This window comes from Hibiscus syriacus, unplaced genomic scaffold (genome assembly GCF_006381635.1).
Source record: "Hibiscus syriacus cultivar Baekdansim isolate YM2019G1 unplaced genomic scaffold, ASM638163v2 tig00111210_pilon, whole genome shotgun sequence".
In the NCBI taxonomy this organism is placed as follows: Eukaryota; Viridiplantae; Streptophyta; class Magnoliopsida; order Malvales; family Malvaceae; genus Hibiscus; species Hibiscus syriacus.
In genome coordinates this window covers 1,456,789-1,480,047 of record NW_024063021.1, presented here as the reverse complement: position 1 = coordinate 1,480,047, position 23,259 = coordinate 1,456,789, and the positions used below count along the sequence as shown (strand labels likewise).

The window sequence follows — 23,259 nt, the reverse complement described above, 5'->3', positions numbered from 1 at the left end:
GAACAGTGGAATGAATCAACGTTTCCATATCTGATTTACCCTGAAGAAGCAGTGGAGCATATCCTCTTTTTCCATATTTGATCTTCCCTGAGAAGCAATGGAACAAGTCTGCCTTGATTCAATCTTCCCTGAAAAGTAGTGGAATGAATCAACATTTTCATATCTAATCTACTCTAAAGAGCAACGGAGCAGACCCCTTTTCAAATTTCATCTTCAAAAATCTTTCTTGAGATATTGTTCATTTCCGGTCTCACTCGAGACTATATCAGATTTTAAAAGCATAGATTCGAAAGGATAAAAACTCGGTGTCTCTTCGTCTTTCCCAATTCTTGTTAACACAAGAATGAGCAAAGAGGGGAAGTTGTAGACGTTCGTTTTCACATAATAAATTTTAATTATTATTATTATCTATAATTATAATTATAATTTTTAATTTTTTATTTTTATTATTATTTTGGAGGTTTTTTACAAGCCCAAATCAGGCCCCAAAATTATGCAATCCCAAAATGGGCCCAACCCAAACAAGCCCAATTACAAAACCCTAATCTAATCTAACCTTAACCCTAAAAGAATGGAGGACTCTTCAGCTACCACTGTCGTCGTCAAGGATGAGCGACAATAGTCGACCAATTCTGCCCCACATCTAGCCGAGTCGGATCACATCTTAACAAAATCTGAGGCATTTATGCCTTACTAACTGAGCAAGGCAACCATGCCTCCCTGCCACACAAATCAATCATCAACAACCATCAACAGTACATGTCAGAAGATTTTATATTTTTAAAACTTTGTAAAAGTTGGGTACAAAACCCGAATATGTTGTAAGAAAATAAGAGCCCTTTTCATCTATTTTTTTCAAAGCAATACAAGCAACAAGTTTAAGGCATTTTTTTCTTTTTTTAGTTTCGAAATAAAAAAATGTACATATTTACAAAAAAAACAAAAGAAGAGGAAGAGGTTGAGTAGTTACTTGAGAGAGAAACTGAACCGAACGGCTGGTTCATCTTCGCGATCGTCGGAGCGAGCGAAGGTCGAGCGTCGAGTGGTTTGTTTAGTGTTTAGGGGTGGTTTTTGGGGAGTTTTAACCCCTAAATAGGGGTATAGGGTAGTAGATATGAAGGTTTGGGTTATTTTGGGCTAAGTTTAGGAGCTCCCGCCACCATGTGTGGTGGCCAGAAAGGAACCGGCCGAGGGAGAAAGGGGAGAATTGAGAGAGTTTTAATTTTTTTTTAAGTGTATGTTGAAAATGAAAAAAGAGGAAAAGTGGGTTTTATAGGGGAAGTTTAGGGAAAAATCATGCATAGGTCCCCCTAAGTTAGCCATGGTTTGCATTTTGGTCACCTTGGAGGACCAAAATTGTCATTTACCCTTTTTCATGCATGTTATATTTTGTTTTGGGATATTCTCTGTTTAGTTCCCATAGTTTAGCGTGTTTTTGCATGTTGGTCACCTGCGAGGACCAAAATTGTTATTTACCATTTTTTTCTTGTATTTTATGTGTTTATTGGAATATTTGTTGTTTAGTCCCCTTATTTAAGCGTGTTTTTTCATTTTAGTCATGTGTAGTGATTATTTTATTTTATTTTATTATTTATGGACTAATATAGTAATTTACGCATTTTTATTTAAAATTATGTTTTAGTCTTGTAATCAAGGATAATTATTAGATAGTCCTTATAGTTTCAACATGTTTTATATTTGGTTACTGATATGTTTTTATTTAATTTAATTTAATCATGTAATTTTATTTTATTTTAATTTTGTCCTCATATCTTATTTATTTTTATTCTTTATAATTTTAGCATTTAATGTTAAATATGTTCATTTTTCTCCTAAATATATGGGTTTATCACACTGTTAGTACTTGTAATGTATGATTTTTGTGTTATATGTTATGTTATTTATTTAATTTGATGTTGTGACACTAAAGTTTTCAGTTTTATTATTTAGTCCTATATTTGTAATATGTGTTTTGAATGTTGTCTATATATAAAATATATATTGATATTATGAAATATTTATGTATTTTGTTGTATATAGGTTTGGGATGTAATTGCATGAAACCTCATAAGCATTACTTGACTCGATTCAAATAATTTGACTAAGGGTAGTATATATTCATTTTAAGATTATTGTAAAGTGACTATCTTAACATATAAGAAAGTCACTTTCGACAGTTTTAAAATGAAAATGTATCACATTAAGTGACACGAATAAAACTGATTACATTTAAAATTTGAGATTGAGAAAAATATCACGTCCTTTTAATTAAATTCACCAATAAAAGACTGTTAGATCGAATCTAAGGTCATTCCTCGATGTATTTAAATAATTGAACATCCTTATTCTCATTAATGGTTGGTAAAATAATTAATTAATCATGTTTGTTTGATATATGTTTGAAATTTTGGTTTTATTTTTGTATGTATTTTTCATAGTATTTTAAAAAATAAATAACATTTGAATTAATATTGAATTTTAGGGTGAAATAGTAATATCTCTTTATTTCGATTGGAGTAATAAATGATTGTTTTAAGGCTAGAGTTGTCATTTATTCTCAATTGGAAATAATTAGATATCATCGTTTTCTCTCTTAAAATTCAAAGAATATGTTTAAAAAAGGTCTTAGAGTTATTTTGTTTTATTGTATTGTTATTTATATGCTTAATTTTTGAATTAATAATGAGTTTTAGAATGAAATTGTAATATTTCTTTATTTCGATTGGAGTAAGAATCGACTACTTTAAGGCATGAGAGGTCGATTCTTCTCGATAGGAAATAATTAAATATTATTATATTTTGTTCCAAAATTCAAAGAATATTATTTGTATGGGATCTTAAATTAAATTAAACTCGAATTCGTAAATTTCATTGCAAAGAAAACTAATTAATCGACTGGGTACCTATTCAGGGCGCTGTGTGGGTGCTAATCCTTCCCCACGCGTAACTGACTCCTGAACTCAAATTTTTGGTAACACAGATCGTAAAATTGTTATTTTAATTAAAATTAATATTTTTTTAATTAAAATAACAAATACGTTTTTGGATGTCCAATCACACCCTAATCAAAACTTGGTGGCGACTCTTCGAATCACGTTTTATTATTAACAGGTCACTAAATTATTCGAAACGAGATCTTTTAAAAATCATTTTTTAAAAATTAATCTTTTTTAAGAAAAATCATTTAAATAGATATGTTTCGCAGACGATTTCTTCGTGTTAATTGCTTTTCAACATAATTGTCATCGTTAATGTTTTTCCCATCTTAACCAACATTATGTCCAAAATTATCAACAGCAATGTAACAACTTAATCCAGTTCGACCCGAAGATCGAATGATAAAAGTGTCACACGGGATCATCGAAGTGACTAACTAAAATTTTTTTTTAAAAAAATCACTTGTAAAACATCATATAAAACCATTCATAATGAAATAAAATAAATATATGAGTTTACAAATTACGAGGAGTTCCCAAAACATCCAAAATACAAATATTGAGTTAAATCAAAATAGAGTTACGATTGAATACAAATGATATATAAATAGTACATGTTCTTTAATACAAATCAAGACGTACTATGAAATCTCGGCTGATCTGAAATATCTGATGACGATAATGCTCCTCGACTGGTCACCTAAAAATCTGCACACGGAAATAAATTTCGAACGTTGAGCTTACAAGCTCAATGCCACACTAATAATTGTATTGTGGTACATGCATTTACTACATGAACATGTTAGTGGCATAGGTATGAACATATATTGATATTGACATGCAAAGCTAAAATAGGCATCATAGTGTGATTGAGAGTTCTATATCTTAAAGCAAACACTCATCTAGTCTTTCTAAAATACCCTCACGTATTTAGGGTGAGATTTAAAATTGTATCAAAAATATACAACTAACCAACTTATTTTATCGAGTCTTAGGACATCTCTACGATGATCGACGAAGTTTTATAGAGAATAGAGGATAAAGTTTTTATCGAAGTGAGGAGACAATCTCAATGGCGTTGGCGATGATGACCACATACGGACAGCGGTGGAGATCAACGATCAAAGCTTAAATGATGAAATGGGAAAAAAAGGGAAATGGGTTTTCAGACTTCTCTATACTAAAATTGGAGGGGTATTTTAAGCATTATAATATTATTTTTACTATTCATATAATAGTGGCCTATCCTAGATGGAAATGCCTTGACTAAGCTTTGTACGATTAAGAGTTCAAACCTTCCCTAAAGGTAAATTTAATTTTTTTTAATTCATTATTATTTTAAGTTAATTACGCTAATGCTCATTTTTTTTGTATTTTATTTATTTTTATTCACCGATTTAAAAAAAATGACCACTTTTATTTTTATATAATTAATATATGATCATTTTTGTTTTTATTTTTAAGATGTAGTTATCACGGGTTAACTGTTGTTAACAATTAACAGAATATGTTTTGATAATTGGTATAATCATACATTTGCTCCCTATTATTTACATATTCTCTCAATTTAATCAAATAAATTTTAACATAAAATGTATATTTTTAAATGAAAATAAAAATAAACTATTTTAAATTTAAGTTAATAATAAAATATTTAATAAGTAATATAAAAAATATTTTTAAATTAATATATATATATATATATATATATATAATATTATGCATTTAAGTATTTATACACTAAAATACCAAAATATATACACCATGTTGTATACTTTAGATCAAGCAACGGTCTTGGCATGACACATGACATCATTCGATTGAATGATTAAATTTATTTTAATTTATTAAAAGTGAGATTAAATTGAGAGAATATGTAAATAACAAAGATCAAATGTATGATTATATCAAAATATTTAAATGTTGTTAACGGCAGTTAACTCAGGGTGACAATATATTAATTGAATAAAAATGAAAGTGAACATATCTTAACTAATTAAAAACGAAAGTGATCATATCTTATGTTTTTTGAAATCAGTGACCAAAAGTGGACAAAACACAAATATAAGTGATCATTCGTGTAGTTAACCCTTTTATAAACCTCAAAAAAGGGATAAATAACATCCAAGGTCACTAAACTTTATGGAGTTTACCTTTGTGACCCCAAGTATTTTCAAATTTTAACATAGTCCAAATTCTTTACAGCTCCCTTTTCGATTTGAATTCCAAACTTTAATATTTAATGATTTAATCCTTGAATTAAATTCACGGTGCTACAGTAATTCAAATTATGTTTGGTTCGATCATAAAGTTTGTAATGATCATACTTAAGTCTATAATTATCTACAATTTTGAGATAGATAGTTTTCTCTCCCTATATTTTTCTCCTGTCTAGCATAACATTTTATGTGTCCATTCTGTTTTCATTTATTTACCTACTTTTTTTTTATTTTGTCCAATTTTATAATAAAATTAGATCTAACTCGAAGTTTAGTTGAATAAGGATTTAATCTAAATAGAAACCAATCTATTCATAATTTTTTTCATGAAGAAAGGAAACCATAATAGTATGAAGCCCAGTACAAAGGATCTAAAACAATATAAAAAAATAAGAGAAAATCGCCTCAGTGACCAAAAAAAAGTTATAATATACGATTTTAACCAACTTTTTTTGGATTTGCCAAAATGACCAACAAAATTGCAACGCGAAATAAAAATCGCAACGCGATCCCCAGAATCGCAAATCAGTTTCCAAAATCGCAACGCGATTCTTGAAAATCGCAATGCGATAGTACAAATTCGCGTTGCGATTTTCCAAAATCGCAACGCGAATATGAAAATCGCAACGCGAACACATAAATCGCAACGCGTATCCGTAAATCGCAACGTGTATCCGTATATCGCAACGCGTATCCGTAAATCGCAATGCGTATCCGTATATCACAACGCGTATCCGTAAATCGCAACGATAATCCGTAAATCGCAACGAGAATCTGTAAATCGCAACGATAATCCGTAAATCGCAACGAGAATCTGTAAATCGCAACGATAATCCGTAAATCGCAACGAGAATCTGTAAATCACAACACTGAAATTTTGGGTATATAACACTGAAATCATAAACTAAATCCCTAAATCGCAACTCATTCCATCTCCATCTATCACTCTCTCCGGCGACATCCGTTCCTATATCCAACGACATCCTTCCCAATCCGGCAACAGGTTTTAGTTTCGCAGCTCGTCTGTTTAGTAAATTAATTTACAACCATGAAATCATCTAATGTTGATCATGTTTGGATAGATTTGTGTTTTGGAGGGTCATGGGATAATGTTCATGGTGTTTTACAATATATGCCTTTACCCATGAATCTTCAACTAAAATTGTCTTTACAAAAGTTAACTTATGAAACTCTAATGCTACGTGTTTCAAATAAATTGAATTTAGAGCCCCTAAGTGGATTTAGGCTATCTTATCAGAGAAATGGTAAAGTTATTTGTTAACCGACAATGAAGATGTTTGAACGATTCATTGCTTACATTAGTGTTTCACAAGATGATGTTACATTGTATGTTGTTGAACCTAGAAGTAGTATTGTTGGGTCAGTAGCGGGTAGTAATCAACTAAGTTTTTCTCAAAACCCACAACCTTTCTCTAATCCAAATCCCAATCAACTTTCAGCACCAAATTCCGGTTTTCGTATTGACCAGTTAGACGATGATGAGCCAACAGAAAAATTGTGAGTACTAGTCAGTATTCGAATTTGGTCTTGGTCAATATCCGGACTTTGATATTGGTCAATACACGGATTTTGATGATGTTTCAGAAGAAGAACAGACCCTGCGTGTAATGATTTGATATTGGTCAATACCCGAATTTTGATGATGAAACAGCCGTTGCCGAAGAATGTATTGTTGATGATAATGAGGAGGAAGTTACGACTGTGAATGAACATGTTGAACATCCATTCTGTAATTCATATAATCCTGAAGAAGAAAAAGAAGAAGAAAAAATCCCCGAAGAAAAGAAAATGCCACGGGCGTATAACTGGAATATGCCAGAATTACTTCAGATACCGGAAGAAGAGTTGGTAAAGAAAGCAGTTGATTGTTACACAAAAGTTATTCGTATCAAGAAAGATGATTGTTTTGATACAAAGGAAGACTTGAAGATAGCTTTGTATACGAAATGTGTGGAAGATGGCTATCAACTAAAGTTAACAAATCAAGCAAAGATCGTTTCGAAACAAGGTGTATGATTGACAAAAACTGTATGTGGCGTATGATTGCAAAGAGAATAAAAGATTGCGAAATGTTTCAAGTTAGGACTTTTATTGATAAACATACATGTTCAAGAACCCAAGTTTTTCCTCACCATAGACAGGCAACAAAAAGGTGTTGGGGGTTTTCTGGCTGAGTTAATGTTTTTGAATGGCAGGGTATATCGGGGACATGAAATTATGACTGACATGAATGCTCGGTTCAAGATTAGTATATCATATTCTCAAGCTTGGAGAGCCAAATGTTATGCCTTGGAATTGTTGAGGGGGTCACCAAAGCATCGTTTGCCCAACTGCCGGCTTATTGTCACAATTTAAAGCTGAAAAATCCTGGGTCGGTAACTCATATCAAAACAGATAGAGATGGACGCTTTGAGTTGCTGTTTATCGCCATTGGTGCTACGTTAGTAAATCAATATAATTTGTTGACTCATTTTTGTTAGTTACATGCATTTCACATTTAAATGATTATATTTCTTGTGTATATATTTTGTAGATTCGTTCGTTATTACTTGCATGCGCCCAGTTTTATAGTTGACGGAGCACATTTGAAAGGTCGATACCTTGGAGTAACTTATTAGCAGTAGCCATGGATTCTAACAATGGGATATTGCCAATAGCTTACGGGGTTGGCAAATCTGAAACCTCTGATTCATGGACATGGTTTATGGGGCATCTTAGGGATTGCATAGGTCCTATTAGCAATCTGACAATCATATCCGATAGGGCAACTCAATTGACAACGCTGTTAGAAGGTGTTTCCCAGATGCTTTTCATGGACTTTGTGGTGTTCATTTGTATAGAAATCTAAAATCAAGGTCTGCTGGTAAAAAAGCACAAATGGACATACTGGAAGGCTGTAAAAGCTTATCGGGAAGTGGATTTCAATAAGCATATAAATTGTTTAAGACGTGTTTTGCCTCAGTGTGCTCAAACACTAGAAGATGTCGGGTTTGAAAGATGGTCAGAGTACATCAACTTGGAGCAAGATATGGTTTCATGACGTCTAATAGTGCAGAATCAATCAACGCTCTAAGTCGTCATTCCCGGAAATTACCCATTACTATGTTAATGGAGTTTTTCGAGCCTCTATTCAACAGTGGTACTACAAGAAAAGAAACCATGCAGGTATTATTTCTTTGAATTCGTAACTTATCATATTTATATATTTTACTAAGTATTGTTTATTTAAATTTACAAGAACATTGGAACATCGTGTTACACCATGGACTGAAAAAAAGATAACGAAACGTGTTGTGAAGTCAACGTCATGGAGAGTTGAACCATGTTCAAACACTTTGTTTCAAGTACTGGATAATAACTTAAATGGGCTAGTCGATCTAAATGCAAAGACGTGTAGTTGTATGAAATGGCAAACATCTGGTTATCCGTGTGGCCATGTTATAAAAGTTGCTCTTCATTTAAACCAAGATGATTCAAGCGCATACGCTATGGATTGCTACACTACAGAAGTTTATCGACAGACTTATGCCGAGATTGTCTACCCTATTCCACATCCTTCTGAGTGGGACATACCAGATGACTTACAAACAGTTTTGCCACCAGCCATGGACAGAAGGCTACCTGGCCGACCAAAGTCACGATCGTATACCGTCTAAGGGTGAAGAGAAGAAGAGATCGACATGTAGTCGTGCAAGGAAAGTGGTCATACAAGGTTGACATGTGGATCACCAGTGCCCATCAAATCATCTTTTCCTCTACCAAAATATGGATCCTCATCAAAATCCAAAGCTCATATGATGTCAAGCAAAAGGCAATCATCTTTAAAATCCCAATCACAATTGGCTTCACCTTTTGGGACTGTTAACTTAGGTGATTTTTAAATGCAAACGTTGTATTATGTGGATTTTATGTGTGAACTTTTAACATTTTTCAGTTGAATTAATGACTCAGGCAAACCATTTTGACTTAACCAACTCTTGTTATTCAGTTGTTATCACTATTAGGCATGCATTTGACTATCGCAACACGGAAATTACAATCGCAACGAGAGAATCGCAATGCGAAATGAAAATCCCAACATGAAAATCGCAATGCGAAATGAAAATCGCAACGAGAGAATCGCAATGCGAAATGAAAATCGCAATGCGAAATGAAAATCGCAACGAGAGAATCGCAATGCGAAATGAAAATCGTAATGCGAAATGAAAATCGCAACGAGAGAATCGCAATGCGAAATTAAAATCGCATTGCGATTCTCCCGTTGCGATTTTCATTTCCGCATTGCGATTTTCATTTCGCATTGCGATTCTCTCGTTGCGATTTCATTTCGCATTGCGATTTTCATTTCGCATTGCGATAGTCTTTTGCCTTCAACATAACGCAGATTGAAATCAACAAAATCAACCATTACATTTCAATCAATTAACAAGCACAAATAAGAATTATATTCGCATCAATTACACAAATCAACTTTTACAAATCATCTTTTACAAATCAATTAAACAATCAAAAATAAGCAATAATTCTTATTTCCGATCATCTACTATTGAATCAACTTTTACAAATCAATTAAACAATCAAAAAACAATCAATTAAACTATTGAATCAACTTTTGCAGCCATACATCATTTTCACGCAGTTCACTTCTGAGATTAACCTGCAGAAACCAAACATTTGCTCAAACAACACTTTCTACACATCTAAAACCTACAAACAGCAAATTATTGAATTCTAGGTACTTAACCAAACATTTTCAAACCAAAAGTATATAAACTTACCAATTGTTTATGGACATTTTTATAACGCGGATGCAGGTAGGCAGCGTCTCGTATATATCGATTTAGCCATATAATGCCGAAACCACAAGCCTACTGCAGCTCTATCTCTATCGGTGGGAGGTAGATACTCGATGCTTCCCGTCGTCAAACGCTCCAACGCCAAGCATACGAGAGGACCACAATCTCCTCTGGCTCCGCTCGTTTGTTGTGGCGCGGTCTCGTCTCTAATAACTGTAATATTGAGCTTCTTTGGCTTCTTGTTTCCAGAACGAGTCCAATAATTGATCGCATCCAAGAATTTAGCCAAATGAGAGCTCCATCCCTTAATAACATCTCTTAAATCAGCCAATGATATGTAATTTATCATACTGTCATACACTATTGTCTTAAGGGGGAGCTGAAGCTCGACGAGAATCCAATGTTTACGTTCCAAACAGGGATAAACACCTGCAATCATAAGTAATAATTCATTCATTTGCGCACTTATTTCATAAAACCTTTAAACTCAATCTAAAATAAATACTAACCTTATCGACCTCCCACCATGCAGGATAAAGTTTAGCTTGTCCATTGCCCAAATCAAATGATTCATCTCGTGCATTCTTCAAGTGAACGGCGTGAAAAGACGTCGGCATAATTGTATATCGTATATTTTTATTTTTCTTAAGTTTTCTTATTATTAGAAGACGTGTCACCCACGCATCGATATGCTGTTTTACAAAAAAAGACATATATTAGTGACTTACATAAATTTAAAAAAAATTAATCAATTGAAATATAAGAAAAATATAAGACTTACCCCCCCCACGAAATAGCCATTGTCTTCGACCCCTAATAATACGCCCCACCAAGACCGATCAAGCAACAAATATAATCATCGGTGAGCTTGCATATGTCGTGAAACACCCTGGCTCTGCTCATGTAGATAAAAATCACAGCGTCTTAGCCCAAAGGGTGTTATCCAGATTGTGTCCGGTAGTTGTTCCCTCTCCTCTTCAGATACCGGTATGGTACGGCCGGTAACTCATCGAGCCAACTTGATCCATCATGTCCGCACGTCAGAGGGTTTCTCAAGAAGCTACATTGACCCATGTGAATCGGGCTCTTGAATGGTGGGAGGGACCTCTTCAATGATAACAGTGGCCTCTTGAACGGTGGGAGGGGACTCTCGATGAATGATAGGGGGGGCCTCTTCAACGATAGGAGTGGACTCTTGAGGGATGACAGGCGAGTCGGGCTTCTTCTTGCGGTGTCTTCGCACTATTGGGGGTACGGAGACTTAATAGCACGTGCACGCTGTCTGATGCGTGAACTCCGTCGTGCAAGCATAACCCGACGTAAAGCATCCACTCTATCAGGCCGCTAAATAATTAAATACAAAAATCAGTAAATAAACAGACATGATATTTAAACAGTGAAAACAAAGACAAATATGTTTCAAACTTGCATTGTATTCACCCAGTCATTATTCTATCATAGTTCACAAATGCATCAGATAACAAAGAAAAATATGTTTCAAACTAATACCCTGAAGTTAGTATTTGTCTTTGTTTTGTCTATTGTTGAAGTAATGCAATCCATTCAAGTTTCAATTTGCAGAAGAAGAAATAGTTTACTTTCGCAACACGAAACTTAAAATCGCAACGCGAAACCAAAATCGCAACGCGAAATGAAATCGCAACGACAGAATCGCAATGCGAAATGAAAATCGCAACAAAAGAATCGCAACGCGAAATGAAATCGCAATGCGATTTTGGTTTCGCGTTGCGATCTTGTCGTTGCGATTTTGGTTTCGCGTTGCGATTCTGTCGTTGCGATTTTCATTCGCGTTGCGATTTTGGTTTCGCGTTGCGATTTTAAGTTTCGTGTTGCGAAAGTAAACTATTTCTTCTTCTGCAAATTGAAACTTGAATGGATTGCATTACTTCAACCAAAGACAAAACAAAGACAATACTATTTCACAGTGTTAAAGAATACACAGTTTAGCAGAATTGGCAGCAACCGAACAAATTTACTTTCAACCAAAAGACAAAACAAAGACAAATACTATTTCACAGTGTTAAAGAATACACAGTTTAGCAGAATTGGCAGCAACCGAACAAATTTACTTTCAACCAAAAGACAAAACAAAGACAATACTATTCACAGTGTTAAAGAATACACAGTTTAGCAGAATTGGCAGCAACCGAACAAATTTACTTTCAACCAAAAGACAAAACAAAGACAAATACTATTTCACAGTGTTAAAGAATACACAGTTTAGCAGAATTGGCAGCAACCGAACAAATTTACTTTCAACCAAAGACAAAACAAAGACAAATACTATTTCACAGTGTTAAAGAATACACAGTTTAGCAGAATTGGCAGCAACCGAACAAATTTACTTTCAACCAAAAGACAAAACAAAGACAAATACTATTCACAGTGTTAAAGAATACACAGTTTAGCAGAATTGGCAGCAACCGAACAAATTTACTTCAACCAAAAGACAAAAAAGACAAATACTATTTCACAGTGTTAAAGAATACACAGTTTAGCAGAATTGGCAGCAACCGAATAAATTTACTAAGCAATCTAAGTGAAATGGCTAATCTAAGTGAAATTACGAGTAAATTTATCATTAAGTTAAATATGGAAAATCTTAAACTTACCTCGTTGCGTAGAGTATGAACCTCATTCTGCAACGATACTATCATCTCACGTAGAGCGGCAACCTCACCACGTAAAGTTGATACCTCCACACGCCATGCACCATCGTTATCGCGTAGAGTACCGATCTCCTCACGCAAGGCATTGACCTCATCACGTAACTCCCTTGACTCATCCCGTTGAGGTGGAGGTGGAGAACAGGGAGATAGGAGTCGTGGCATCTTTGCCGGTCGCCTATCATGAGGTGATGGTGGAGAAGAGGCTCGATGATGTGACGGGATAGGTGATGGCTCTCGTTCTAGAGGTGTATAGTCGGGTCGATCGGGTGATGGCTCTAGGTGAGGTGATGGCTCTCGAATTGGAGGAAGTGGATGCTGCTCATCATCCGTGCCATCAAAAAAACTCTGACTAGCTTGCCACCAATCAGTGGCAAGCTCTTCCTCCGTGGGTGTCAGTCTTTGTAATGGAATGTTGGCCTCCTAAAATATAAAAACTCAAACAAAGTTAAACGTCTACTATTAATAACTTGTTTATATATATATGAAAGTATTTGTGTTAACTTACATTATTTATTGTCGCATATGGTATTAAGTCTTCCCAATCCAACAGAGTTTTCCTATTCCAGGAAATAGCCCTGGGAATATCATTTGACGTTTTTATTGCATATGTACGCATGCTGGGGAAAGCCTCGAATATCCAAATCTACAAACAATATAATAACAAAATTAGTAATTGTTAAATAATTAATTATAATTTTAGAAACATTATATAGAAATTCTTACCTTAAAGGCCCAAACAAAGCCTGACAAAGTGTATTTGGACCCATCGCCCCGCAAACTTTTGCGGTCATCAAAGGCAGACGACAACTTAGTCCAGGTAGCTTTCTATATATACGAACCCCACGGAAACAGATTCCATGCATTCAGGTCCTCTACCAATATTATTAGCTCCCGATGAATAGGTTGTCTGGCCTCTCTGCCTAAAAAGCCGGCATACACAAGTAGTAGAAGGCATACTCGGACAACATCGACGTCATCCATCCGAGTGAAACCAGCTTTCTTATTAAACAATTTCTTCAGGTCGTCGACATGTAGGTTCGGCTTCTCCATTGACTCATCCGGAAAAACCCGGATAACCATGATGGGCGGGCGATATGACGAGTGTACCGGCCTACATCATCGTGTCCGAATCGTAGACCAGTGATTAAGCAGAACTCCTTCCGCCCAAACAAGTATACGCTGGTGGAAAATGAAACCATATCTCTTCCTCACCACGTTGTATACTGTCGGGTAGATTTGATGTCATGGTCTGAAGCCACAAATGGGTCAAATTAGCATCTCCACCCGGATGCTGTACTCTCAGCCATGGCCCGAAGCAGGTTTCCTCAAACAATTGTCTTTGAGCAGGTGAAAGCTTCGAAGCAATTGTAGTGGCCAGGCTGACTTTATTTCTCAAGGTCAATTGAGCCGAAAAAAATTTCTACAAAAACAATAAACATACCAAGTTAGATATACCAAAACTACACTGTGAAGATATACCAAAAACAATAAACATAAAAGTAGTAGTTTATTCTTGAAACTAAAATTTGCAACACTGTTTTGTCTTTTGGTTGAAATGATAATCGCAACGAGAGAATCGCAACGCGAAATGAAAATCGCAACGAGAGAATCGCAACGCGAAATGAAATCGCAACGAGAGAATCGCAACGCGAAATGAAAATCGCAATGCGATTTTGGTTTCGCGTTGCGATTCTCTCGTTGCGATTTTCATTTCGCGTTGCGATTCTCTCGTTGCGATTTTCATTTCTCTCGTTGCGACAGTCATTCTCTCGTTGCGATTTTCATTTATCTCATTGCGACTCTTCTGCAAATTGAAACTTGAATGGATTGCATTACTTCAACCAAAAGACAGAACAAAGACAAAGACAAATACTAACTTGAAAATCGCAACGAGAGAATAGCAACGCGAAATGAAAATCGCAACGACAGAATCGTAACGCGAAATGAAATCTAAGTGAAATGGTTAATCTATTATTGAAATGACCAGTAAACTTATCATCAGTTTCAATATGAAAAACCTACAATAATGCAAACATTTCAAAATAAAATAATTAAAAAACTAACCCTCGGAGGTTGATTTTCCATTTCTGAATATTGTGAGGGATTTCTGACCGTGAATGGTTGTGAGGGATTTCGCCGGAGATGGGGACGGAAATCTTCGGAGATGGGGATGGATTTCTTCGCCGTAGAGAGTGAGAGATGGAGATGGGACTGAGTTGTGATTTTAGGTTTTAGGTTATGAGTTGCGATTACGGGATTTTGTCTTAATATTCGTTTTTGTAATTTGAAAATAAAATACGCGTAGCGATTATAATGGCGCTTTAAATATCGCGTTGCGATTTACGGATACGCGTTGCGATTTTATGTATTATCGTTGCGATTTACGGATACGCGTTGCGATATACGGATACACGTTGCGATTTACGGATACGCGTTGCGATTTATGTGTTCGCGTTGCGATTTTCATATTCGCGTTGCGATTTTGGAAAATCGCAATGCGAATTTGTACTATCGCATTGCGATTTTCAAGAATCGCGTTGCGATTTTGGAAACTGATTTGCGATTCTGGGGATCGCGTTGCGATTTTTATTTCGCGTTGCGATTTTGTTGGTCATTTTGGCAAATCTAAAAAAAGTTGGTTAAAATCGTATATTATAACTTTTTTTTGATCACTGAGGCGATTTTCTCAAAAAATAATCCCAGTTAAGCAATTAAATTCACCAGCAAAAGAATTCTCAGTCACCAACTTCTTTAACCATTCAAGATAATTCATGCCACATGTATTTGTCAAAATGTTTGTGGTATACTTATCAATATCAATTTTTTAATATTTTTATAATAAAAAAATAAATAGATAGAATTTATAAGTCATGATTAATTTTATTAAATTATTTTAAATTAAATTAAATTAAAAGAATATGTAAATATTGAAGTTTCAATACATTATTATTCACATCATCGTTTTTATAAATTTTAAATGATTGATGACAGAAAACGAAATATAATAACAATTTGATGGCTAAATAGGTTTATTATAATTTCATTATCTCCTTAGTGAATAAAATGAATGTTTTATCAACTGGGTGATCAAAATAGAAAATATGATAATAATGGGATGATCAAATAATTAGTTTACCAAAAAAATATTATTCTTTAAAAACAGTTGGTATAATAACAAAAAATTGTTCAAAATGTTTGATTTAATTGTAACTTTTGCTTATATTCTTTTAAAATATTTTAGCCGATAATATTTTAAAATATAATAACAAATATTTGTCATTGACAAATGACAGCCCACTCTTTATTGGATCATTTGGTAACGAGAAGAATGATTTGGTGTGAGTAGCCACACAGGTCAGTTAGGTGTACCATCCCCATTATACCATCTCCATATCCGATCCCTTTGACGTGGGGTCCACTTCCCACATCAACGTATGGAAAGATCACATCAAACATCAAATCGAAACAATAACAGCACATTTCATGTAAAAGTGGACAATGAGTTCAGTTCATCAATCATGCATTTCCAAGCAAAATCAGCCGTTGATCTCGCCCCTGGTTATAAACAATCTTTACTTCCAGCAAGATCACAGCCAAGGGACTTGAAGTTGACCAAATAGTCTGATTTTGACGAGGTGGATCTTTTTTAATCAGCTTACAGCTGGAAAGCTGTAGCAGGATAATAAGCTGAAATTGATGATTAGATTCCATTATTCTTTATGTTCCTACGAGGATTAATTTATTCATTAACCAATTAAAAATTTTGATAAAAAAACATGGGAAATAATATTATGAGTATTCAATCGAGTCGAATAAAAAAATAGAATTATTTGAGTTGATGAGTCTTATTTTATAATTTAAATTTTATTTTAAATTTTTCGAGTTAAGTTAAATTTATAAAAGTCTAGTCGAATTGAGCTGTTTGAGTTTCTATTTAAATTTAATTATAAATATTTATAATATTATAATATTAATTGATTCCAATTTAAATAAACTTTTATAACCACACACGATAAACATAAATACTTATATATATATTTTCATATGTGGTATACATATGTCACGTAGAGTTAAAAACTCAACTTAAACTTGAAAACTAATCCATTCATTACAAAAGATTTTGAGTTATTCAAGTGATATTTTATAATTCAAACTTTGTTTGAATTTTTTGAGTCGAGTCAATTTTTTAACACTAGATCAACATAAAATTTTATTTATTTTTAGTCAACTCGAATTTTATTCATCAATGACTCTCATCTTTTATTTCTCCTATGAAACCAAGAAATTTGACACGTTAGTAAAATTTTTTGTTACAGACTTTTTTAATAATATAAATTGATTACAAAAATAATATTTGATCAGAATATATTTAACAATTATCATTTACACACATCTTACCGTCGAAACATCTTGTATGAATGTACACTAATGACTTTTATCAACTTAAATGGTTTATTATTTTATATTTTCATATCGAACACATATCATATTCGAGAGGTTGAAGAATCGTGTAATAGGTAGGATGGTGTAGAAGGGAGATTTTGTGGGGACAATGTGAAGCATGTGATGGGAAAAGAGTGGGGTCCATGGAGGACGATAAAGCTTAGGTCTTGTAATTGAGAGTTTTTTTTCTTAAAATAAATGAAAATAAGAGGGGGTTAGTTAGCAAGTGTGAGAGCCATAAGTGTGTAACAGCAAAGAAGGCCCTGTTCTTGTTTAATCAGAATAGTAGTTGGCAAAATGTGTCAGTCAAAAATTAAAAATAAAATAGGGTTTAAATAAATCATTTGTATAATTCACTTAGTTTGTGCAATAATTTAGGAGGAGAGAGCAGTTGGCAAAGTAGTTAGGTCTGCCTTTTGAGAACAATACATACATTCATACATAGATATATACATACATGTCACCCTTAAGCTTCTGCAAGTTTCAATCTTTCTTTATTAAGTTTTTACTTTCTCTCTCTAGTCTTGTAACTCATCTGAATTTCTGAGGGTTTAAACATAAAAGGGTTGGAATTTAATGCTTCATTTGGTGTTTGTGCTAGTTCCAAATTAGTGAATTTGATTTATTGTTAAAAGAGCTTTAGCATTTGATGCTTTTAGGGTACCATCAAACACCCAATTTCAGGGGGACTGTGAATGACATCCTGCTTCATCTCAGTTCTTGCATAATTCAAGTAAGAATTTGATGCTTTTTGGCCATTTTTTGGAACACTCGTTTTTTCAAATTCCTTTTCCAGGGGTTAATTCAGAACTTGGATGCTTTCTTTTCATTCTACAAGAATTGATCCTCCTTGAGATTGTGGAAAAAAAAATAGAAAGAAAACTATTGTTCTTCTCTAGGCTCAAAGGAATACAAACGGAATCTGCTTTTTTTTTTAACACTTGCAAGCTGTTAACTTTATACTCTGAAAGGTTCACTTTCATGTCCTGTAGGAGGAATTTTCTCTCTTTTTTGCCTTGCTGCAGAGTAGATTTGATCCTAGGGTTTATCAGAACAAGAGCTAAATAGTTGGTCTCTATTAAGATTTTCTTGTGCCAGATGTATTTGATTTCCACTTTTTCTTTGTTTCTTTACTTTAGCATTCTCTCAGTTCTATAAAGCTGCCATTGTTGTTTGTTCCTTGTTCAGTCTGCAAGATATCCCCCCCAAACTATGTTTGGTCAAACCAAAGGTTGATTTTCCTTAGAATTTGGGTTTTCTTTTTAGCTTTTGAATCTTAGAAAATGACTAGTGAAAATGATGATATGGGATTGGCAATGAGTTCAATATCCATGTTCAACAAGTCTTCAAATACATCAGATCCTTTCTTCAGTTCTGGTTGGGATCCAATTGTTTCACAGAGTGAAAGCATTGGAGGTTCTTCAATGGCTTCCCATTACCATCTTGTGATGGAAAATCAGGGAATTAGTGGCACTTCCCATGTTTCCCAGTATCAATCTGATCCAAGCTATGTTGAGTTGGTTCCAGAGCTTACTGGCTTTGATGGTGGAAATTTTTCTCAAATGGTTGGTCCCTTTAGTGTACCACAATGCAATCAAGTTGCCAACAGCAGGTGCCCCCCGGATTTCGCTCTAAACACCGAGGGTGGCAACGGAAGGGGTTCGACAAATAGTTTACTATTTCTTGATGAGCGCAAAATCTCAAAAGAAGCGCTTGTAGACATCACGCCTAATGGAAAGATCCGAAAACGTGCTCCTGAATCCGGCTCTCCATTAAGATCATGCAAGGTATATTGTTGATATCAATCTATGTTTACAAATGCTATAAAAAATGAAGCAATATGACAATCTATCATACCGCAGACTTGGTAATTCAGCTTTGTTATTTGCATTAGAATGGTGATGAAGGGCCTGTAATGAATCTGTCTAGTGAGGGCTGTGATGGTCCGAGGGAACAGGCCAGGAAGAAACCGAAAACGGTACAGAATACGGGTGCTAATTCACGTGGTAAGCAAACTGCTAAACAAGATAAAGACAGTTCACAGTCCGAGGAATCTCCTAAAGAAAACTACATCCATGTGAGAGCAAGAAGGGGTCAGGCTACAAACAGTCATAGCCTTGCAGAAAGGGTAACTTCCTGTTCCGATATTAAATGAACAATATTTGTGTTCTTAACTTGGTAATGAATCTGGGAATTTTCGTGTTTGCAGGTGAGAAGGGAGAAGATAAGTGAGAGAATGAGATTGCTTCAAGAACTCGTACCAGGGTGCAATAAGGTAAGCAGAGGTTGCATAATTGACACATTTGTACAAGGGTATGAGGATACAATTTTTTGAAACGAAACGGAATCTTGATTATTTGTGGTGGTTTCATTGTGCTAGATTACTGGGAAAGCTGTAATGCTGGATGAGATTATCAACTATGTCCAGTCATTGCAACAGCAGGTTGAGGTACAATACTATGATTGTAACTAAGGATTTCTTGTTTACATCAAAAGTTATCATGCACTTGAGCTCCGTTCGATGTTATTGAGGTATAGTTCTTCGGACTAAACTAACACAATCAAGTAGCTAAATCAGAACTTCGAATCAAAATATCGAGCGAAGTTTCCTTACTTTGGATAATCTGCTTAACTTTTTGTTGGTCCTTGATAAGAAATGGAAATGGATTATCATCCTTGAGTGAATTTTTTTGAGTTAATATCTTTTCTTCTGGCAACTTATCTTGCCATCGGCTTGTAACCAAATACGAACTCCCTCGCCTCGGGGCCTTATATTATAGCTTTTGCAGTATTATACCAAGGTTTAGGACATGAATTTTGAGTACCATTGCATATTTACAAATGTGATGTATGTTCGAAACTTCGAATCAGTGCTTGTGACATTGCTACTTGGATCATAGTATACAAAATGCCAATGAATGTAATTAACTTCTTTTTTCCAATGCAGTTTTTATCGATGAAACTCGCCACCGTCAACCCGGAGCTAAACCTTGATTTAGTCAGAATTCTATCCAAAGATGTAAGTTATTCTTCCATATGTAACAAAGAAAGTATACAATCAAATATGATTTGATATATTGGAAGCAACATGAATCCTTACTCTCCCCCCAATACAGATTCTTCATCCACGGAGTGGAAGTGCTGCAGTTCTCGGATTCGGTCCAGGGACGAACTCTCCTCACAGTTTCTCCCCTAGTACCTTTCTCGGAACAATTTCAGGCGTCCCAAATTCAAATCCACAATTCCCTCTCTTGCCTCAGGTATTAAAAAGAACGTTGAAACATCATTCTTTTCTCGCCCTTTGCTCATCAGAATACCGATTCAAACACTATTCTGTCTATTAACAGACCGTACTAGAAAACGAGCTGCACAATCTTTTTCAAATGGGATTTTAGTCGGGTTCGACCATCGATGGTTTTGGACTAAACGGTATTCATCCAAGTAAACAGACAAATATTTTCCAACATGTTCTTCCAATTTTCAAACCTTAAGCCTCTTATCATCGTTCCGCAGGTCGATTAAAACCAGAGATGTGATATCGGGAAGAAACTAACATGAGAAAGAAGCTTAGTCCCTCCTAACAAAGAATTTCATATGTTTCAAGTAAAATGCAGATAAGTTCATGGGGTAAAATCCAGGATCAGCTGTATAGGTTATTAAGTTTCCAACAAGATCATGTATATTTGGAAAACAAAGCAAAGAGTTTGGTTGATGGAATCTTCATTTTTTATTGGTATTTTTGTTTGATGCTTTGTGAAAAGATTGGAATATGGTGTTGAGGAGATTATCTTATAGATTGGATAAACTTTCTAAATTCAAGAAAATTCCACTCTGTTTTGCTATCTACAAAAGAATAGTTCCATTTGTACCACTTTCTTCTGGCCATTTTATAGATGGATTTAATCCCTCTACTTATCATAATTTGATAATTTCCAATATCTTGCATTTCAAAAAGTATATTTTAACCAATAACTAGTTGATCTAGTGGAAATGAGGTATTAGGTCTCTTAAAAAAGGTTAGAGGTTCGAATCCTGACATTTGCGATGGAACAAACTGAGTTGGGAGGATAGGCATTACGTCTGTAGTATCTGATCTGAATTAGTCGATCAATAAATCATATACCAGTGATTAATTAAAAAAAGTATATTTTAAAGGTTTAAATATGGAAAAGGCTCTTGTATTGTTTCAAAATTTAAATATTATTATTTTCTATATATTTTTTTGGGCAAAATTGAATCTGTGTTATTTTTTATGTGAAAATATTGGTTCATCTTGTTTATTTGAAAGATCAAGACTCATTTGTCAAGATCAAATTTACAAACAATTAAAGTGGATCATTCCTTTCAAGAACAAATCTTAACAATTACTGGACTAAAATTTCACCAAAGAGAACAACCAAAGAATCTACCAATATTGTAACTCTATTCTTCATAATAAAATTTCGTTTGATTTTTCCCCTAATTTTTCAAGTGAAATATTTGACTTGAAATTTATGTGCACAACTTGCCACACACTATACTTAAGAAGCTGCTACATATATGTATTAAAATTGAAATCAATAGGTAAAAGAATATAATACTAAAAAGTCATTTAATTCATGTAGAATAAATTGGTAAGCTAAAGTATTAATAATTTTCGTTTAAGTTTTCTACAATTTTCCTTGTTGAATTAAAAAAACATTTAATCATTTTCGTTATTATTTAATTAAGATGTGGTCACTGAGAATTAATTGTCATTAGACATTGATCAACGTAATGATTTTATCGTGCAACCAACAAACCGTATTTAGATGAGAGCTGCGTGAAGAATGTTTCATGCGGATATAGTTGATATAGTGGGGTGTTTGAAAAAAATTGAAAATTAAAAAGTTTTTGAGGTAAATTAGATATAAATAACCCATTTGATGTTTTAGTGACCAATTTGTTTATTTTGAAACTTCAATGGAAAATCGAAAACTTACTCAAACATTAGTGATCATTTGTGTAGTTTACTCTTTTTAATTTTATATATTCACTATGGTCACAACTTAGTTTACCCTTTTTAAAGGTCTAGTGACAATTAACCCTTAATGACTACATATTAATTAAATAAAAACGAAAGTAACAAAATATTATTTTTTTAAATTCAGCGAGGAAAAAAACTTAAACGTGATTAAATATATATTTGTACTTATGGTTACGAGCAGGGACAAACTAAAATTTTTATGTTAAGCGAAAAAATTTAAAATTTTAAAAAGAATCGAACTTACAAAATTCTAAGATAAAAATAAATTATCAATTGATAATTTAAAAATTTTAAGAATAACAATGCCCACCCACTCTTTTTGATCCATCTCAGAGTACTAGAAAATATCAATATCAAGCTTTATACAATTATAACCCTTTTCCCAGCTCTGCTTTTGTCCAAACATGAGCAAAAGATTCCCTTGCTAATATATATATATATATATAAAGTAGTCCAACTAAGTTGTAATCTGTTTGTTATTTTTAATATATAAACTTCACCTTTTTTTTGGGGCAAAGAATATCTTTAGTATCTAATTTATCAGTTTTTGTTTCGTTTTAATACCTGACCATAAAAAACTTAATAGGTGATTTTCACGTGGCACCTTTTAATGGATAAATTGCATCATTTGTCACTCAATTATCTTTTTACTCCTATTTTGGTCACCAAGGGTATTTGCTTTTCTCCGGTGATGCAGTCTTCACCTCTGGCCACCTCAGGTGTTGTTTCCGGTGGCATGTTTATAAATAAGCGAGAAAGTGTGATCCTTGATGAGTCTAACTATCTACTGTGGAAGCAACATATTCTCCTCTTCGTTAGAAGTCATCGATTGGAAAAACTTTTGAATGTCAACGTTCGACCGCCCAGTCCGACGGTGGTTCTTGATGGCAGTGCCGTGGTGGAAAATGATGACTACGAGCTGTTTGTTTCCCAGGATAGCGCCCTTGCATCGTGGCTCTTGTCAATGATAGATCATTCCCTTTTTCCTCACTTGGTTGGAGAAGAATTGGCGGCAAAAATTTGTTCGCGCATCACTGCCTTCTTTGCAAGCAAATCGCCTACAACTATTATGAGCTTGCATTATAAGCTCAAGATGATGCGCAAAGGGGACCAGAATATGTGCTCTTATATTGCTGAAGTCAAGGAGGT

At 34.2% G+C, this 23,259-nt stretch overlaps 1 protein-coding gene across 3 annotated transcripts; it reads left to right on the top strand.

The window, feature by feature from the left end:
• The first annotated feature begins 17,627 nt into the window (after window positions 1–17,627).
• On the top strand, window positions 17,628–20,906 carry LOC120156005 (transcription factor bHLH74-like). Of its 3 annotated transcripts, none has more exons than XM_039167431.1 (8): window positions 17,629–18,892; window positions 19,000–19,233; window positions 19,315–19,380; window positions 19,486–19,554; window positions 20,053–20,124; window positions 20,222–20,365; window positions 20,453–20,534; window positions 20,619–20,906. In XM_039167431.1, the coding sequence occupies exons 1-7, from the start codon at window positions 18,389–18,391 to the stop codon at window positions 20,498–20,500; spliced, it is 1,137 nt and encodes a 378-aa protein (XP_039023362.1). In that variant the 5' UTR covers window positions 17,629–18,388; the 3' UTR covers window positions 20,501–20,534; window positions 20,619–20,906. The 3 variants fall into 3 exon arrangements, with proteins under 3 accessions (XP_039023365.1, XP_039023362.1, XP_039023364.1); XM_039167433.1 differs by having other exon boundaries at window positions 20,453–20,546; XM_039167434.1 differs by lacking the exon at window positions 20,453–20,534 and having other exon boundaries at window positions 17,628–18,892.
• The last annotated feature ends 2,353 nt before the right edge of the window (window positions 20,907–23,259 follow it).

What these genes read in the sequence shown, in the direction of transcription:
- LOC120156005 (XM_039167431.1), top strand. Translation starts at nt 18,389, where the DNA reads ATGACTAGTGAAAATGATGATATGGGATTGGCAATGAGTTCAATATCC. An exon ending in TCGTACCAGGGTGCAATAAG is followed by an intron (nt 19,381 to 19,485) that starts GTAAGCAGAGGT and finishes TCATTGTGCTAG; the next exon opens with ATTACTGGGAAAGCTGTAAT. An exon ending in CATTGCAACAGCAGGTTGAG is followed by an intron (nt 19,555 to 20,052) that starts GTACAATACTAT and finishes TTTCCAATGCAG; the next exon opens with TTTTTATCGATGAAACTCGC.